This window comes from Haliotis rubra, unplaced genomic scaffold (genome assembly GCF_003918875.1).
Source record: "Haliotis rubra isolate DU_JTF1 unplaced genomic scaffold, ASM391887v1 Scf137, whole genome shotgun sequence".
In the NCBI taxonomy this organism is placed as follows: Eukaryota; Metazoa; Mollusca; class Gastropoda; order Lepetellida; family Haliotidae; genus Haliotis; species Haliotis rubra.
The window spans coordinates 506,437-525,954 of record NW_025765303.1 but is presented as its reverse complement, the minus strand read 5'-3'; the positions used below and the strand labels follow the sequence as shown (position 1 = coordinate 525,954).

At 40.4% G+C, this 19,518-nt stretch overlaps 1 protein-coding gene across 1 annotated transcript in view; it reads right to left on the bottom strand.

The window, feature by feature from the left end:
* Positions 1 to 332: 332 nt before the first annotated feature.
* The window catches only part of LOC124268197, a 30,721-nt gene continuing 11,535 nt past the window's right edge, over positions 333 to 19,518 (bottom strand). The window contains exons 2-5 of the mRNA XM_046703223.1: positions 10,181 to 10,254; positions 7,839 to 8,041; positions 1,430 to 1,654; positions 333 to 1,107 (exon numbers count right to left, since the gene is read on the bottom strand). Coding sequence (XP_046559179.1) covers positions 628 to 1,107; positions 1,430 to 1,654; positions 7,839 to 8,041; positions 10,181 to 10,244 — 972 coding nt within the window. The 5' untranslated portion in view covers positions 10,245 to 10,254 and the 3' untranslated portion in view covers positions 333 to 627. The remainder of the gene's footprint in view (positions 1,108 to 1,429; positions 1,655 to 7,838; positions 8,042 to 10,180; positions 10,255 to 19,518) is intronic.

The window sequence follows — 19,518 nt, the reverse complement described above, 5'->3', positions numbered from 1 at the left end:
TGCGACGACCAGGTATAGTCACAGAAGCCCCAAAGACATTTGGATGGTGATTGTAGGGGTTGTGAAGGTGGGTGAGGGAGCAGACGCCAACCCTTCCTCATGTTACAATCACATCAACTGTACCAGTCATTCTATCATGTTTAGTGGCTCGTGTTCCGTGCATCCCCTTTAATATACTTGAACCTGCTCAGCGTATTCCTTATCATGTGACCCGTGAAGATCCGGGTTAGAATTGTTCTTCTGTAACCCATGCTTGTCGTAAGAGGCGACTAACGGGATCGGGTGGTCAGGCTCCTTGACTTGGTTGACACATGTCATCGTGTCCAAATTGCGCAGATCGATGCTCATGCTGTTGATCACTGGATTATCTGGTCCAGATCCGATTATTCAAGACCGCCGCCATGTAGCTGGAATATTGCTGAGTGCGGCGTAAAACTAAACTCACTCACTCTTATTACGTACGCGTCTCATCTTTTTCATACAGTTTTAGTATTCCCAACCTGTTCGTGAATACACTATTGTCTTTTATTAAATGTGAACAATGCCATCTGTTGTTGAATTGATGATCACTGCATCGCGCGGACTTCCGGTTTCAGACAACAGATGTCAAGTCCAGTCTGTGTATGCTTAACCACTACAACCTGCTGTCTGCTGTCCCGTTAGAGGTATCCGGTTGGCACTGGTGCCTGGCTTCTCTTCCATTTCTTTATAATGAGGATCTAGCCACGTTGGCTCAAAGTTCAGTTTCGTGACACTCCTAAGCTGGTGACTTCCTATCGTCTGATGTGGATCAACAGATGAAACTGACGAGTCAGTCCTGACGTCACGTGTGTCGGTGACGTAACCATTATTCACGTGACCTTTGCGCTCGTCCTTTTCGACATCCGGGCTTCCGCACGAGCAAACAGGTTTGCCTGCCTTTCGTCGTCGTTTAACACAGACGGTGATGGGGATGAGGAAGGCAATGAGGATGATAACGAGAACGAGGACGCCTGCAAACATCGCTGCCCCGTGGGGTCGGCCCTCGTCGGGGGGATGATCAACCCTTACGGCGAATGGCAAGGGGTTGGACACAATCTGGTTAGTATCTGACGTCACAAGTACAACCTGAAACAGATGAAGGTTATGTAGCGTCAGTTTCATCGAACCGGTTGACACCCGTGAAGATCCGGGTTAGAATTGGTCTTCAGGAGCCCATGCTTGTCGAAACAGGCGACTAACGGGATCGGGTGGTCGGGCTCGCTGATTTGGTTGACACATGTCATCGTATCCCTATTGCGTAGATCGATGCTTATGCTGTTGATCACTGGATTGTCTGGTCCAGACTCGATTGTTTACAGACCGCCGCAATATAGCTGAAATATTGCTGAGTGGGGCTGTTACGACGTAAATTGTAATAAAAACCAATCTATCAACTACAGTGACTTACGTAGAACTGTATTTCTTTTTTCTCCCGCATCACATCAGGGTTACTGACAACAAGGAAGTAGGCGTCGTCCACGTCGATGAGTTCAGTATTGAGGACGTCAAACTCCACGCCGTCGGGGAGGTCGACGATGGCGCCCTGCGGGCGCTTGGTGCCACCGTGTGGAGGCATGATAGTAGTGGTTGTTCTGGGGCTGTCCGTCTTCTTGTGGTGAATAATATCGGGGTTCTAAAACATTGAGGTATTATGGTACTGTTTTGGCAACACGTGCACAATGCTTTTGACTTGTAAGCCACAATCAAAACTCTGATCTAAATAATAACGTTGCTTTCTAGAAACAAATCCACCCAAACCCCAACATTGTATACATTCTTTTGTGCGATACGGAAAGCAGGAGGTAATACGCTTGAATTATCTCGTTCAAGTGGTAGATCTACAAAATACAATGTAGATGCCACAGAAAATAATGGTGGGATTGAGCAAAGGAGATAATGAGGGTATTGTGCAACAGGAGATAATGGTGGGATTCTACAACAGGAGATAATGATGAGATTCTACAACAGGAGATAATGATGAGATTCTACAACAGGAGATAACGATGAGACTCTACAACAGGAGATATTGATGATGGATTCTACAACAGGAGATAATGATGAGATTCTACAACAGGAGATAACGATGTGATTCTACAACAGGAGATAACGATGTGATTCTACAACAGGAGATAACGATGAGACTCTACAACAGGAGATAACGATGAGATTCTACAACAGGAGATAACGATGTGATTCTACAACAGGAGATAATGATGTGATTCTACAACAGGAGATAACGATGAGATTCTACAACAGGAGATAACGATGAGATTCTACAACAGGAGATAATGATGAGATTCTACAACAGGAGATAATGGTGATTCTACAACAGGAGATAATGATGAGATTCTACAACAGGAGATAATGATGAGATTCTACAACAGGAGATAATAACGATGTGATTCTACAACAGGAGATAATGATGAGACTCTACAACAGGAGATAATGATGAGATTCTACAACAGGAGATAACGATGAGATTCTACAACAGGAGATAACGATGAGACTCTACAACAGGAGATAACGATGAGATTCTACAACAGGAGATAACGATGTGATTCTACAACAGGAGATAACGATGAGACTCTACAACAGGAGATAACAACAGATGAGATTCTACAACAGGAGATAATGATGAGATTCTACAACAGGAGATAATGATGATGATTCTACAACAGGAGATAATGATGAGATTCTACAACAGGAGATAATGATGGGACTCTACAACAGGAGATAATGATGAGATTCTACAACAGGAGATAATGATGGATGAGATTCTACAACAGGAGATAACGATGAGATTCTACAACAGGAGATAATGATGAGACTCTACAACAGGAGATAATGATGAGACTCTACAACAGGAGATAATGATGAGAGTCACAACAGGATAATGATGAGATAACAATGAGATTCTACAACAGGAGATAATGATGAGATTCTACAACAGGAGATAATGATGAGACTCTACAACAGGAGATAACGATGAGATTCTACAACAGGAGATAATGATGAGATTCTACAACAGGAGATAATGATGAGATTCTACAACAGGAGATAATGATGAGATTCTACAACAGGAGATAACGATGTGATTCTACAACAGGAGATAACGATGTGATTCTACAACAGGAGATAACGATGTGATTCTACAACAGGAGATAACGATGAGACTCTACAACAGGAGATAACGATGATTCTACAACAGGAGATAACGATGTGATTCTACAACAGGAGATAACGATGAGATTCTACAACAGGAGATAACGATGAGATTCTACAACAGGAGATAATGATGAGATTCTACAACAGGAGATAACGATAATGATGGAGATTCTACAACAGGAGATAATGATGAGATTCTACAACAGGAGATAATGATGGGATTCTACAACAGGAGATAATGATGAGATTCTACAACAGGAGATAATGATGGGATTCTACAACAGGAGATAATGATGAGATTCTACAACAGGAGATAATGATGAGATTCTACAACAGGAGATAATGATGGGATTCTACAACAGGAGATAATGATGAGATTCTACAACAGGAGATAATGATGGGAGATATTCAGGAGATAATGATGAGATTCTACAACAGGAGATAACGATGAGATTCTACAACAGGAGATAACGATGAGATTCTACAACAGGAGATAATGATGAGATTCTACAACAGGAGATAATGATGAGATTCTCTACAACAGGAGATAACGATGAGATTCTACAACAGGAGATAATGATGAGACACTACAACAGGAGATATTGATGGGATTCTACAACAGGAGATAATGATGTGATTCTACAACAGGAGATAATGATGAGACTCTACAACAGGAGATAATGAGATGGATTCTACAACAGGAGATAATGATGTGATTCTACAACAGGAGATAACGATGAGATTCTACAACAGGAGATAATGATGAGATTCTACAACAGGAGATAATGATGAGACTCTACAACAGGAGATAATGATGTGAGATTCTACAACAGGAGATAACGATGAGATTCTACAACAGGAGATAATGATGAGACTCTACAACAGGAGATAATGATGGGAGACAGGAGATAATGATGAGATTCTACAACAGGAGATAATGATGAGATTCTACAACAGGAGATAATGAGATAATGATGAGATTCTACAACAGGAGATAACGATGAGATTCTACAACAGGAGATAATGATGAGATTCTACAACAGGAGATAATGATGAGATTCTACAACAGGAGATAATCAGATGATTCTACAACAGAGGAGGAGATAACGATGTGATTCTACAACAGGAGATAATGATGTGATTCTACAACAGGAGATAACGATGAGATTCTACAACAGGAGATAATGATGAGATTCTCTACAACAGGAGATAATGATGAGACAACAGGAGATTCTACAACAGGAGATAATGATGAGATTCTACAACAGGAGATAATGATGAGATTCTACAACAGGAGATAATGATGAGATTCTACAACAGGAGATAACGATGAGATTCTACAACAGGAGATAATGATGAGATTCTACAACAGGAGATAATGATGTGATTCTACAACAGGAGATAATGATGAGATTCTACAACAGGAGATAACGATGATAATGATGTCTACAACAGGAGATAATGATGAGATTCTACAACAGGAGATAATGATGGATTCTACAACAACAGGAGATAACGATGAGATTCTACAACAGGAGATAATGATGAGATTCTACAACAGGAGATAATGATGTGATTCTACAACAGGAGATAATGATGTGATTCTACAACAGGAGATAATGATGGGAGTCAGGAGATAATCTGAGATTCTACAACAGGAGATAATGATGAGATTCTACAACAGGAGATAACGATGAGATTCTACAACAGGAGATAATGATGAGATTCTACAACAGGAGATAATGATGGGAGTCAGGAGATAATGATGAGATTCTACAACAGGAGATAATGATGTGATTCTACAACAGGAGATAATGATGAGATTCTACAACAGGAGATAACGATGTGATTCTACAACAGGAGATAATGATGTGATTCTACAACAGGAGATAATGATGAGACTCTACAACAGGAGATAATGATGAGATTCTACAACAGGAGATAATGATGGGATTCTACAACAGGAGATAACGATGAGATTCTACAACAGGAGATAACGATGTGATTCTACAACAGGAGATAATGATGAGACTCTACAACAGGAGATAATGATGAGATTCTACAACAGGAGATAACGATGAGACTCTACAACAGGAGATAACGATGGAGTTCTACAACAGGATTCTACAACAGGAGATAACGATGGGATTCTACAACAGGAGATAATGATGAGACTCTACAACAGGAGATAATGGTGGGATTCTACAACAGGAGATAATGGTGGGATTCTACAACAGGAGATAATGATGGATTCTACAACAGGAGATAATGGTGGGATTCTACAACAGGAGGTAATGGTGTGATTCTGCAACAATAGATAATGGTGGGATTCTACAACAAGGGATAATGATGTGATTCTGCATTCTACAACAGGATAATGATGTGATTCTACAACAGGAGAGATAATGGATGGGATTCTACAACAGGAGATAATGATGAGATTCTAACAGGAGATAGTAGATACAACAGGAGATAATGATTCTACAAGCAGGAGATAATGGTGGGATTCTACAACAGGAGAAAATGGTGGGATTCTACAACAGGAGATAATAATGGGATTCTACAACAGGAGATAATTGTGGGATTCTACAACAGGAGATAATGGTGGGATTCTACAACAGGAGACAATGACTGGATTCTTCAACAGAAGATAATGGTAGGGCTCCACAACAGGAGATAATGATGGGATTCTGCAACAGGAAATAACGATATTATTCTCCAACACACGACAACGATTGGATTTTACAGGAGATATTGATGTGACTAAAACAAAATATAATGATGGGATTCTACAAAGGAGATAATGAGGATTCTACAACAGGATTGTGCACAACAGGAGATAATGACAGTAGGAGAAAATAATGATGATTCTACACAACAGGAGATAATCATGGGATTCTACAACAGGAGATAATCATGGGGTTCTACAACAGGAGATAATCATGGGATTCTACAACAGGAGATAATGATGGGATTCAAACAGGAGATAATCATGGGATTCTACAACAAAAGAAGATAATGGTGGGGTTCTACAAAATTCTACAGATAATGATGGGATTCTACAACAGGAGATAATCATGGGATTCTACAACAGGAGATAATCATGGGTTCTACAACAGGAGATAATCATGGAGTTCTACAACAGGAAGTGGATAATCAATGGGTTCTACAACAGGAGATAATCATGGGGTTCTACAAAAGGAGATAATCATGGGGTTCTACAACAGGGGATAATCATGGGGTTCTACAACAGGAGATAATCATGGGATTCTACAACAGGAGATAATGATGGAATTCTACAACAGGAGATAATCATGGGGTTCTACAACAGGAGATAATCATGGGGTTCTACAACAGGAGATAATCATGGGTTCTACAACAGGAGATAATCATGGGGTTCTACAACAGGAGATAATCATGGAATCTAATCTACAAAAGGGAGATAATCATGGGGTTCTACAACAGGAGATAATCATGGGGTTCTACAACAGGAGATAATCATGGGGGTTCTACAACAGGAGATAATCATGGGGTTCTACAACAGGAGATAATCATGGGGTTCTACAACAGGAGATAATCATGGGAGTTCTACAACAGGAGATAATCATGGGGTTTCTACAAAGGAGATAATCATGGGGTTCTACAACAGGAGATAATCATGGGGATTCTACAACAGGAGAGATAATCATGGGGTTCTACAACAGGAGATAATCATGGGGCTCTACAACAGGGAGATAATCATGGGGGTTCTACAACAGGAGATAATCATGGGGTTCTACAACAGGAGATAATCATGGGGTTCTACAACAGGAGATAATCATGGGGTTCTACAAAAGTGAGATAATCATGGGGTTCTACAACAGGAGATAATCATGGGGTTCTACAAAAGGAGATAATCATGGGGTTCTACAAAAGGGGATAATCATGGGGTTCTACAACAGGAGATAATCATGGGTTCTACAAAAGGAGATAATCATGGGGTTCTACAACAGGAGATAATCATGGGGTTCTACAAAAGGAGATAATCATGGGGTTCTACAACAGGAGATAATCATGGGGTTCTACAACAGGAGATAATCATGGGGTTCTACAACAGGAGATAATCATGGGGTTCTACAACAGGAGATAATCATGGGGTTCTACAAAAGGAGATAATCATGGGGTTCTACAAAAGGAGATAATCATCATGGGTTCTACAACAGGAGATAATCATGGGTTCTACAACAGGAGATAATCATGGGGTTCTACAAAAGGAGATAATCATGGGGTTCTACAACAGGAGATAATCATGGGGTTCTACAACAGGAGATAATCATGGGGTTCTACAACAGGAGAGATAATCATGGGGTTCTACAACAGGAGATAATCATGGGGTTCTACAAAAGGAGATAATCATGGGGTTCTACAACAGGAGATAATCATGGGGTTCTACAACAGGAGATAATCATGGGGTTCTACAACAGGAGATAATCATGGGGTTCTACAACAGGAGATAATCATGGGGTTCTACAACAGGAGATAATCATGGGGTTCTACAACAGGAGATAATCATGGGGTTCTACAACAGGAGATAATCATGGGGTTCTACAACAGGAGATAATCATGGGATCACACTAAAGGACAATTTACAACTACAGCCAACAACAGCTTACCCACGACACATTGCGCACGTCAATCTTGAGATATTGCTCCACGTTAGTGACACAGGCTCCGCCCTGCAGGTCCTTTTCTAGGTCCTCCGGTTCCACCGGTATGAGAGCAAACAGCTCCATGTTGGAACACACACGCCCTTCGAACTCCTGCTCCGCTGCATCGATGATGAATGGGTACCGGAAATCGTGGTGGACGGAATGTTCTGCGAATATACACAACAGTGCCAATATTACACCAGCACCTTTTCATCCAGAAACAAGTTCGTTCGTTTTGGTTTTTGTTGTTGTTGTTGTTGCTGTTGTTTGTTTAAGGCGTACTCAGCAATATTTCAGCTATATGACGGCGATCAGTAAATAATCGAGTCTTGACCAGACAATCCAGTGATCAACATCATGATTATCGATCTACGCATTTGGGATACGATGACATGTGTCAACCACATGGGGCATGGTGGGCGAGCTGGCTAAGGCGCCAGGCTAGTGATCCAGCGAGCTCAAGGTGCCGGGATCGAGCCTACCTGTGACCGGGTGTAAAAAACCTTGGAGTCAACTTTGTGTCACATCCCCTACTGTACAGTGCACTTAAAAGAACCCACGAATCCGTTGGTATATGACCAGATGGTGGCCACATGCAAACACCTAGTTGCGGGTACACGGGTAACGTCCCAGTCTACCCAGCTGTGAATGGGTACCTCGTAAGGATGGGAGAGCCGCAGTGCGCCTTGTGGCAGCAAGAATTGTATGATCCCAGGTAAGATGTGCCGTTGAGGTTGACATTCAATGATCGAGGGAAAAAATACCAGCGCCTTGAGCATGTACTGGTCGTGGATATGTGCGCTATATAAATATCCAATAATAATAACCAAGACAGCATAGCAAGCCTAACCACCCGATCCCGTTAGTCGCCTTCTACAACAAGCATAGGTTTCCAATTCTAACACGAATCATCACGAGTGTCCAGAATCTGGAGAGTGGTTTTATGCCGGTTCATACAATATTCATGCACAGAAGGGGGGACATATGCAGTGACATTGTACTCAAGTGGGGAAACGAACGAGGATCTTCAGTATACTTGGCAGCCCACCATCCCTAAAATATATGGTAATCTTCAAACGGTGGTTACAGCTACCTTGGTTGAAAGTGTGAGTGTATTCAGTCCTGCTGCACTAACGCTGTATTTTGTAACTGAGTCAGAAGGAGCATGGTTTTAAAATATTCCAGCAATATCACTGACTGAGGGGGGGCCTAGTGGTTAAAGCATTTACTCGTCGCGCTGAAGACCCAGGTTCGATTCCCTACATGGGTCAAATGTTTTGAAGCCCACTTCAGATGTTCTGCACATAGTACCCATATTAGGTACACACGGCCCCGAATCAAAGTGGATCATGAATGAATGTTGTATAAGGCCACATTCGGACATATTCAGGTTAACGAAGATTATATATTTATGGATGACAACTTCTTGTTTATTCCATAGAGCGTTGGTTCTGTGTAGATTCTTACACCGTTATCAAACTAACTGTTTTAAGAATGTACACGAACAAGAAGTTGTTATCCATAAAGCTGTAATCTTCCTTACTGACTTTCCAACTTCATACTGTCGCTCCAACATTTATTATTCCAGGCATATGACAGCGCACAGTAGATAATCGAGTCTGGACCAGACAATCCAGTGATCAACAGCATGAGCATCAACCAAGTCAGCAAGCCTGACCACCCGACCAGCCTCTCACGACAAGCTATATAGTATCAGTCAGTGAATATTCGAGTCTGAACCAGACATTTCAGTAATTGACTGACTGACTGAGTTTGGTTTTACGCCGCTGTTAGCAATATTCCAGCAACATCACGGTGGGGGGACTCCGGAAATGGGCTTCACACATTGTACCCATGTGGGGATTCGAACCCGGGTCTTCAGCGCGACGAGCCAACGTTTTAACCACTAGGCTACCCCATAGCCCAACTTCAGTAATTGACATCCTGTGCATCGATCTACGCAATTCTCTACTTCAAGCATTGTATTTGCTTGTTTCTTGCTCCACACCACACTCGGCACTGTTCCAGCTATATGGCGGCGGTCTATAAATAATCCAGTGATCAACAGTATGAACATCTATCTACGCAACTGGGATACAATGACTTGTGTCAACTAACTCAGCGAGCCTGACCACCAAATCCCGTCAGTCGCCTCTTACAACAAGTTTGGGTTTCTGAAGACCAATTTTAACTCTTTCTGGGTTCAGGGTCTTGTCATTTGTGCTTAGTTCGGTTATATCACGGAACTTCTATGGAAAATGCTACATCTTATTCACAAGAATGTGTAATACAGGCCACACACTCACCTTTTTCACTCGCACCTTCCGCCAAACCCAGGCACAAACATAGGACCAGAGGCAACAGCGCCATATTGCGGAATCTGAAATTATAACATGGAACTGAGAACACAATAAACTCCACAAAACTACATGAAAAACATTGACCTACAAATCAACTTTAGTCTCCATGGTAATACATGCTGTTGTATTGTAACTAATCTAGTCGATAGTAACGTATACAAACACCAAATGTTGCAGGTAATCCGGGCAGTTCATGCCACTGCACGTGCAGAACAGATCGCAGCCGATGAAACATAAAGCATGGTGACAATAAGGAAGTTTTTCATCGATAGCCTATTTGAACATTTACTTCGCAGTATAAGGCATCAACGTTTTGACTGTAACCTTTCTGTATCGCTGTTGCAATGGTACAAAAGTTACCTTCACTTACTCAGATTAGAACCTGCTGGTCGGAGACACGTAATAAGGCTAAAAGGGGCGGTGTGGTAACCTATTGGTTAAAGCATTTGCTTGTCGCGCTGAAGACCCGGGTGTACCCCGCCGTGATATTGCTGGAATATTGCTAAAAGTGGAGTAAATAAAAACTCTATTCCTTAAAGTTGCTCTGTATCTCTGGGAAGTAGGACAATGTATTATTTTTTTATTAAAAAGGGAAATAACGAGGAAGGACTCATAATATCTTCTCCCCACCAAGAATACCAACAATCTAAAATAGGCATACATTAATATTCCGGCTCAGATTTACAGTTTTGCCATTTTGTCATATTTCATCTCTAATCAGCGGGCATATAACTGGTGACAGGACTTTCTAATGACGTAGACGATAATTCAGACGGTAGTTCAAAGCTATCAAGTCATCGATAACACTTCACGAGTGTGCCCACAGCACAGGTCGCTGTTAATTGTACCCTAAAGCATTGAGAGCAGCCTTCCGACTGATAAAAATGTCATAGGAGTTTGTGGTAGGCTCAGAGTGCAGCTTAGTGTGTACTTTTTAGGCTGGACTTTCTCGTAAACATGTTGAAACTGACCAGTATATAATCATTACCGTTGCCCCTGTAAGCTGTAAGATTTAAGATATTAAAGTTTACACTCGTTTAGTGGGCACCTCCCATTTTAATCCCAGGAGGTAATGAGTTCGGATCCCGAGTACAATATATTAGCATGTTGTTGTTTTCATCAGTGAATGGGGGTATTAAAATTGCACAACGACTAATAATAAAATGGAGATTGTACGACTGGTAATAATTAAATGGCGGTGGTACGACTAGTTCTAATTAAATGAAATTGGTACGACTAATATAAATTAAATGATGATGGTACTAACAGTGGCACACCTAGTATCATTTAATAACGGCGGTACCACTAGTGGTTAATAAAATGGCGGTGGTACGATTAGTAGTAATTAAATGATGGTGGTACGACTAGTAGTAATTAAATGATGGTGGTACGATTAGTAGTAATTAAATGAAAGTGGTACGACTAGTAGTAATTAAATGAAAGTGGTACGACTAGTAGTAATTAAATGATGGTGGTACGACTAGTAGTAATTAAATGATGGTGGTACTAACAGTGGCACAGCTAGTATCATTTAATAACGGCGGTACGACTAGTGGTTAATAAAATGGCGGTGGTATGACTAGTAGTAATTAAATAAAAGTGGTACGACTAGTAGTAATTGAATGAAAGTGGTACGACTAGTAATAAGTAAATGAAAGTGGAACGACTAGTAGTAATTAAATGAAAGTGGTACGACTAGTAGTAATTAAATGAAAGTGGTACGACTAGTAGTAATTGAAAGAAAGTGGTACGACTAGTAGTAATTAAATGAAAGTGGTACGACTAGTAGTAATTAAATGAAAGTGGTACGACTAGTAGTAATTGAATGAAAGTGGTACGACTAGTAGTAATTAAATGAAAGTGGTACGACTAGTAGTAATTAAATGAAAGTGGTACGACTAGTAGTAAGTAAATGAAAAAGTGGTACGACCAGTAGTAATTGAATGAAAGTGGTACGACTAGTAATAATTAAATGAAAGTGGTACGACTAGTAGTAAGTAAATGGAAGTGGTACGACTAGTAGTAATTAAATGAAAGTGGTACGACTAGTAGTAATTAAATGGAAGTGGTACGGCTAGTAGTAATTAAATGAAAGTGGTACGACTAGTAGTAAGTAAATGAAAGTGGTACGACTAGTAGGAAGTAAATGAAAGTGGTACGACTAGTAGTAATTGAATGAAAGTGGTACGGCTAGTAGTAATTGAATGAAAGTGGTACAACTAGTAGTAATTGAATGAACGTGGTACGACTAGTAGTAAGTAAATGAAAGTGGTACGACTAGTAGTAATTGAATGAAAGTGGTCTAGTAGTAATTAAATGAAAGTGGTACGACTAGTAGTCATTAAATGAATGTGGTACGGCTAGTAGTAATTGAATGAAAGTGGTACGACTAGTAGTAAGTAAATGAAAGTGGTACGACTAGTAGTAATTGAATGAAAGTGGTCTAGTAGTAATTAAATGAAAGTGGTACGACTAGTAGTAATTAAATGAATGTGGTACGGCTAGTAGTAAAGTGGTACGACTAGTAGTAATTGAATAAAAGTGGTACGGCTAGTAGTAATTAAATGAAAGTGGTACGACTAGTAGTAAGTAAATGAAAGTGGTACGACTAGTAGTAATTGAATGAAAGTGGTACGACTAGTAGTAATTGAATGAAAGTGGTACGGCTAGTAGTATTTAAATGAAAGTGGTACGACTAGTAGTAAGTAAATGAAAGTGGTACGACTAGTAGTAAGTAAATGAAAGTGGTACGACTAGTAGTAATTGAATGAAAGTGGTACGACTAGTAGTAATTGAATGAAAGTGGTACGACTAGTAGTAATTGAATGAAAGTGGTACGACTAGTAGTAATTAAATGAAAGTGGTACGGCTAATATAAATTAAATGATGATGGTACTAACAGTGGCACACCTAGTATCATTTATTAACGGCCGTACCACTAGTGGTTAATAAAATGGCGGTGGTACTACTAGTACTAATTGAATGGTGATGTACGACTACTAGTAATTAAATAGGGATAATCTATCAACAATGGCACGACTAGTAGTAATTACACGTTGGTGGTATTAACAGTGGCACGACTAGAAGTAATCAAATGATATTACTATTAACAGTGACACGATTAGTAGCAATTAAATGATGGTAGCACTAACAGCAACACGACTAGCAGTAATTAAATGAAAGTGGTACGACTAGTAATAATCAAATGAAAGTGGTACGGCTAGTAGTAATTAAATGAAAGTGGTACGACTAGTAGTAATTAAATGAACGTGGTGCGACTAGTAATAATTAAATGAAAGTGGTACGACTAGTAATAGTTAAATGAAAGAGGTACGACTAGTAGTAATTAAATGAAAGTGGTACGACTAGTAGTAATTAAATGAAAGTGGTACGGCTAGTTGTAATTAAATGAAAGTGGTACGACTAGTAGTAATAACATGAAAGTGGTACGGCTAGTAATAATAAAAGGAAAGTTGTACAACTAGTAGTAATTAAATGAAAGTGGTACGGCTAGTAATAATTAAATGAAAGTGGTACGACTAGTAGCAATTAAATGAAAGTTGTACGACTAGTAATAATTAAATGAAAGTTGGACGACTAGTAGTAATTAAATGATGGTGGTACAACTAGTAGTAATTACATAGGGATCGTATATTAACAGTAGCGCGACTAATAGTAATTATTGTTGTTGGTATTAACAGTGGCACGACTAAGTATTTACATGTTTCTGGTTTTAACAGTGGCACGACTAGTAGCAATTAATGATGGTGGCACTAACAGTGACACGACTAGAAGTAATCAAATGACGGCGGTACGACTAGTTGTAATTAAATGATATCAGAAACCGATTTCTGGAAAGGTACAGTCCAGATTAAGTGGGTTTCACTGTATTTAATATCAAAAATCAGTTTTGGTCACTGGAAAACGTGTTGGCTGTGCTGGTCTAGGATTGTACGCTGGTGGTTCGAGTATCAAAGTGTGAAAATCCTGCAGATTACAGCTTACATATTCCAGTCATAGATCCACCTCTAATCTTCTCCTCCCACCACTACATAACCCTATCCATCTTAATCGTGCTGGGCATTTCAAAATTGGTTTACATATACGCCAAGCATAAAAAAACTGGAAAGGCAGAAAGCATATACCAGGTAAGTATATCCATGTAGTTGGCCAATATCCACTCCATAAGTTTTGCGAAAATGGAAGCGTTCGCCGCAAAATATTTCGAACACAATTGGTCAACCTGAAGATCGTAGGTTACGCAACGACACAAGCTTTGTTTCAACATGCATACATTAGATCGGCAATATAGCGGCATTCAGGTAACCTCTTGATGACAACAAACATAATAGGAAATTTATGTTAGTTTGTTTTCTACACACCGAACAATATATTTCATCAAAATATTTGAGAACCAAAAAACAAAAAAACCTGTCCTAAGCATATGACTTAAGCAACACATGTCCTGACTGTCTAGATTACATCCATGTGTAATTGAATGCTTTTGGAATCCTAACACGAGTGTAAAAATCCACGTTATCGTCCGTGTTCTGCCCACGATACATAATCCGATGACAAGACCGACCCATGGGACATGATATTCACCTGTGACTCTTGAGATGTCAAGTGCGTGAACTACGACCAACATATACCTGTAAAAACTGCTTAAATCCATCACGCCTGCTTGGGCAGGAATGGATGAATGGTAGATATTGCTGTCGATTGGGCTTGTAAAGGACGGAACATGTTTAAAAAAACGGGAGAAGAGCAGATCTGAATAAATGCACGCTTGTTAACCAAGATTATAATTCAAGTGATTGAATGAGTGAGTGTGGTTTTAAGCCGCTTTTAGCAGTATTCCAGCAATATCACAGAGGGGGGCACCAGAAATGGGCTTCACACATTGTACCCGTGTGGGGAATCGAACCCGCGTCTTCGGCGTGACGAGCGAACACTTTAACCACTAGACTACAATCAACGCCCCTATACCATAAAGTGCGGTTGAAACGAGCTCAAAGAACCCATTAACTTTTGTTCGTTTTAACCGCAGTTCGTCATACGCAATTCGACTAAAATATACATTAGAAAGTGAGTCAGTAAGGTTTTTATCGGCTTTTAGGATTACTCCAACAATATCATGGTCAGATGTGGGCTTCACGGATAGCGCCAATGTGAGGAATCGAACCCGGGTAAGCGGCGTAAAACCATACTCACTCAAACTAACTTGAGCTTACCCTGCCTGCGCTCGGCAAAAATTGGAAAAGACAACGACTGGTCGACATGGTTTAATGTCTTAACGACAAAGTATATCAGTGGGTTGGAGCTAAACATGCACAAGCATGCAGCCACAAACACGTGCGTATGCACGTGCTGAAGATGTGAAACAACCATGAACGCGACGTAAAACCCCGTTTCACCGCACCTCGCACGCTTGCAGTCTTATACCTATACAAGTTTTACGTAACAAGTCAAACTTCGCAATCAGTCATTTCTGTGATTGTTACGACAACGCCAAAGAAAGCTTCAACTCATTCATGTACAAACCTTCGACTATATGATATCCTTTATACTTCTTTCCAAATGTGCATACATCTATCCTTCCGATCATGATAATGACTTACTTTAATAATGACATTTTCTTCATTTTCTAGCAACGTCTCCAATGTCGTCAAGTCAATGGACAAGGCTAACTGTAACGCCGTCTCAGATTCTGGTGGAAAATGGGATACCACGAGAGAGAAATACAACCAAGGTTTAACATTTTCAACCGAAACGGAATCTTTTGGTCATTATAGCCGAGTGAAGTATTAATGTAAAACAATCTGATGAAGCAGAGACAACGCGCTCTGTATGTTTCGTTGGTCCCGTTTCGTTATACGGCTCTTTACCGTACAATGGGGAATCACGTTTACCACGAATCGAGCGTGCAGGAAGAGTCAATCAAAAGTAGAAATGAACACGTTGTTCATTGCAGCATAAATAAACTCTTCAAAAGCGTAGGGAAACCTGAACTTTCAACTTGGATAGGAGGTATAAGCGTAAACAAACATTTCAAAGACAGACATCTTATAAACGGTTACGCACCACCATTTCTCTTTATCCCCTAAACGCATGGGATGCGCGTGCACAATGCAGTAGCCCCATACACATGCATGGGGTATCGTTCTTGATTTTGACGGTTTTCAAGAAGGCTGATAAATCACTGTGAGCCATTAATTTTGACCATCATCTTGCATCACACAGTTTGTTTCTAGCCGTTTTTCATTTGTTTGAAAATGAAAATCGTTCACATGCAAATGTTTACGTCAAACACCAATCATCTTTCAAGAGCGATTACTGTACAAACAACTATGGTCATAAGGAAGTGCAAGTGGTGATGTGAGAAAATCCTGGTGGTCAGACTCGCTGACTTGGTTGACACATGTCATCGTATCCCAATTGTGTAGATTGATGTTCATGTTATTGATCACTGGATTGTCTGGTCCGGACTCGACTATTTACAGACCGCCACCATATACAGTACAACCAGAAATTATTGAGAATTTAAGACTGTAATTTTTTATATTGTTTTCACTCATTACTCACGTATTAAATGTGAATATTAGAAGAACATAACTCCAGATTCAAAGACAGGTGAACAGTTAGTATTTTGTCAAGTCACCATGGGCAGCATTGCAGGCTTCAATGCAGCGGGGCATACTACTGATCAAAGAAGTTAGAAAGTCGTGGTCCATGCTGTCCCAATATCGGACCACCTCTTCTTTCATTTCAGCAATATTTGTCAGATTTTTCTTATTGACACTTTCCTTCGTAAGTCCCCAAACATTTTCTATTGGATTTAGGTCAGGGCTATAGCCTGGCCAATGTAATAATGTCATATTTTGGGTCCGAAACCAGGCCCCTAACACAGATATGCCATCCCACACGTTAAATTGCGGACTGTACTTTGGGCGCTGATACAAAGGTTTTTCAGTTTGTTTGGGCCAGAATTTCAGTGTATTAGGAAAGAGCCACACAGAACTTTCATCTGAGAAAATCACATTGTCCCAGTTAAAATTTCTATGCTGTAAGCACCAGTTCAACCTTTGCTCCTTTCGTTCAGGTTTCATGATCGGTGACGGAATTCCTCGACCTTTCTGCCAACCCATTGCATGCAGCTCAGTTCTAATTGTCTCCTTACAGACAGCCACAGTTCCTCTATCAATCATATCCAGCCTTAAGTTTTCTAAACTCCTTCGTTTCTTTTTAGACACAAGAATACCAAGCCGCCTCCTGTCACTGACAGTCAATTTTCTGGGCCTACCTGCGCCTCCCTGGTGCTCAATGCCATATCCATTTGCAATATTTTTCAAAACACCATAAACAGTGGACAAAGGGATGCCTGTTCTACTTGACATCACTTTAGCTGATCTGATGTTCTTGTTATAATACTCTAAAATCAACTTCCTCTTCTCTAAATCATCCATACTGAGGATCACCGAAAATGTCGTCTGCTAGCAAGTAAACAAAGGGGGATAACTCTTCACAAACTAGTGAAAAAGGATTAACGGAGTTGTCTCTCTTGAATGAAACCAAGCACTTGATAGCTGGTCAAGGTTGTTATACTAGAAATCCAATTAAACATATTCCTAAAATTCTCAATAATTTCTGGTCATACTATAGCTGGACTATTGCTGAGTGCGGCGTAAAACTAAACTCACTCACTCAATGTGATCGCTAGAGTTTGGCTTAAAACACTTGATTATAGCTCAATTGTGGTACAGAGTGACATTTTACATCTAAAAGATACTTTATTAAGAAAAAGGAAAACTTATAACATATGTTGCAGGAAAACTGTAGGTTATCAATCTGACGTTGTGTACGCATTTGGAGTTATACACGTGGAGACCCGACACGCGTTTATACCTCAGTTTATGCAAATATATATTTACATCTTTCCGCATATATAAATCCGTCAACAGTAATATCGACTATAAATTTAATCATTTACACAAGAAACTGTTGGCCGCATCAATACGACATGGGTGTAATCGTGCAACCAATAATGCAACCAAGTCGTTCCGTTGCCATCCATCATCAGCCAATCAGGTACCTAGGCCTGGGCCTAGCCTGTGACGTCAACAATAACATAAATAATGCAAAGAATCCACTCATAGTGATCGACCGGCAAATGACCTGGTCACCTTCGTGCGTCGACGTCTGAGTCGTCGTACCAGGTTCATGTTGTGATAGATAACGAGTTATCACATTATCTCTGAACTGATAAACAGGCTGATATAAGTCAGTGAGTGAGTGAGATTTTAGAAATATTCCATCAACATCACGGCGGAGGACACCATAAAAGGGCTTCACACATTGTACCAATTTGGGGAATCGAACCCGTTTTGGAGGGTGAGGCGTGACCACAAGGCTAACCCCCAGTCCCCTGATACCAGTGAGTGAGGGGGGTTAAACGCCGCCTTGAACGGTACCTGTTATATCACAGCATCATTCAGTCAGTAAAGCAAATGGTAAGCAAGTACAACATTAGATAACATGAGCACGGGTCCTGACAAACCGAGGATCATATTCAGTACCTATCAGACTTTTGTACCAACGATCAGCAGATCCTGAGACATCTAAGGGATGCAACACTGCACAACGATTTGCGGCGCTTTAGATGAAAGGGTATCGGATACAACACATGCGCATCGTGGCTTACTTAACCTTCAGGATGCCGTTGTTCAAAATGCTCATAGTGAGTGAGTGAGTTGGGTTTTACGCCGCTTTTAGCAATATTCCAGCAATGTCACAGCGGGGGAACACCAGAAAATGGCCTTTACACATTGTACCCATGTAAGGAATGGAACAGGGGCCTTCTGTGTGACGAGTGAACGCTTTAACCGCTGGGCTACCCCACCGCCCCCAAAATACTCACAGCGGTACGACTGTCTTAAGTTTATGTGAATGTGTTGGAATTACGATCACTTTAAGCGCTAAGATCGCTTTGTGCAACGTCACCCAGAGAGACAAACCCTGCAGCTGCAGAAACGGTCAGCATGATGCCTACTGTGTTACGTCATCAGCTGGCTTCCGTCGTTGAGATACGAGATACGAATAATATAAATTATAAATAAAGCATTTTGTCATAAAATGTGATACATTTTACGCATAAATTGTAAATATAGTTGCCATAGAATTTTTTACAAACTTTAAAAAACCTCAAAGCCTCAAAGCATTTTGCATATAAACTGTAAACACAGTTTTCGTATATAAAATGTCACAAGAGCTGTAATACTCACTGC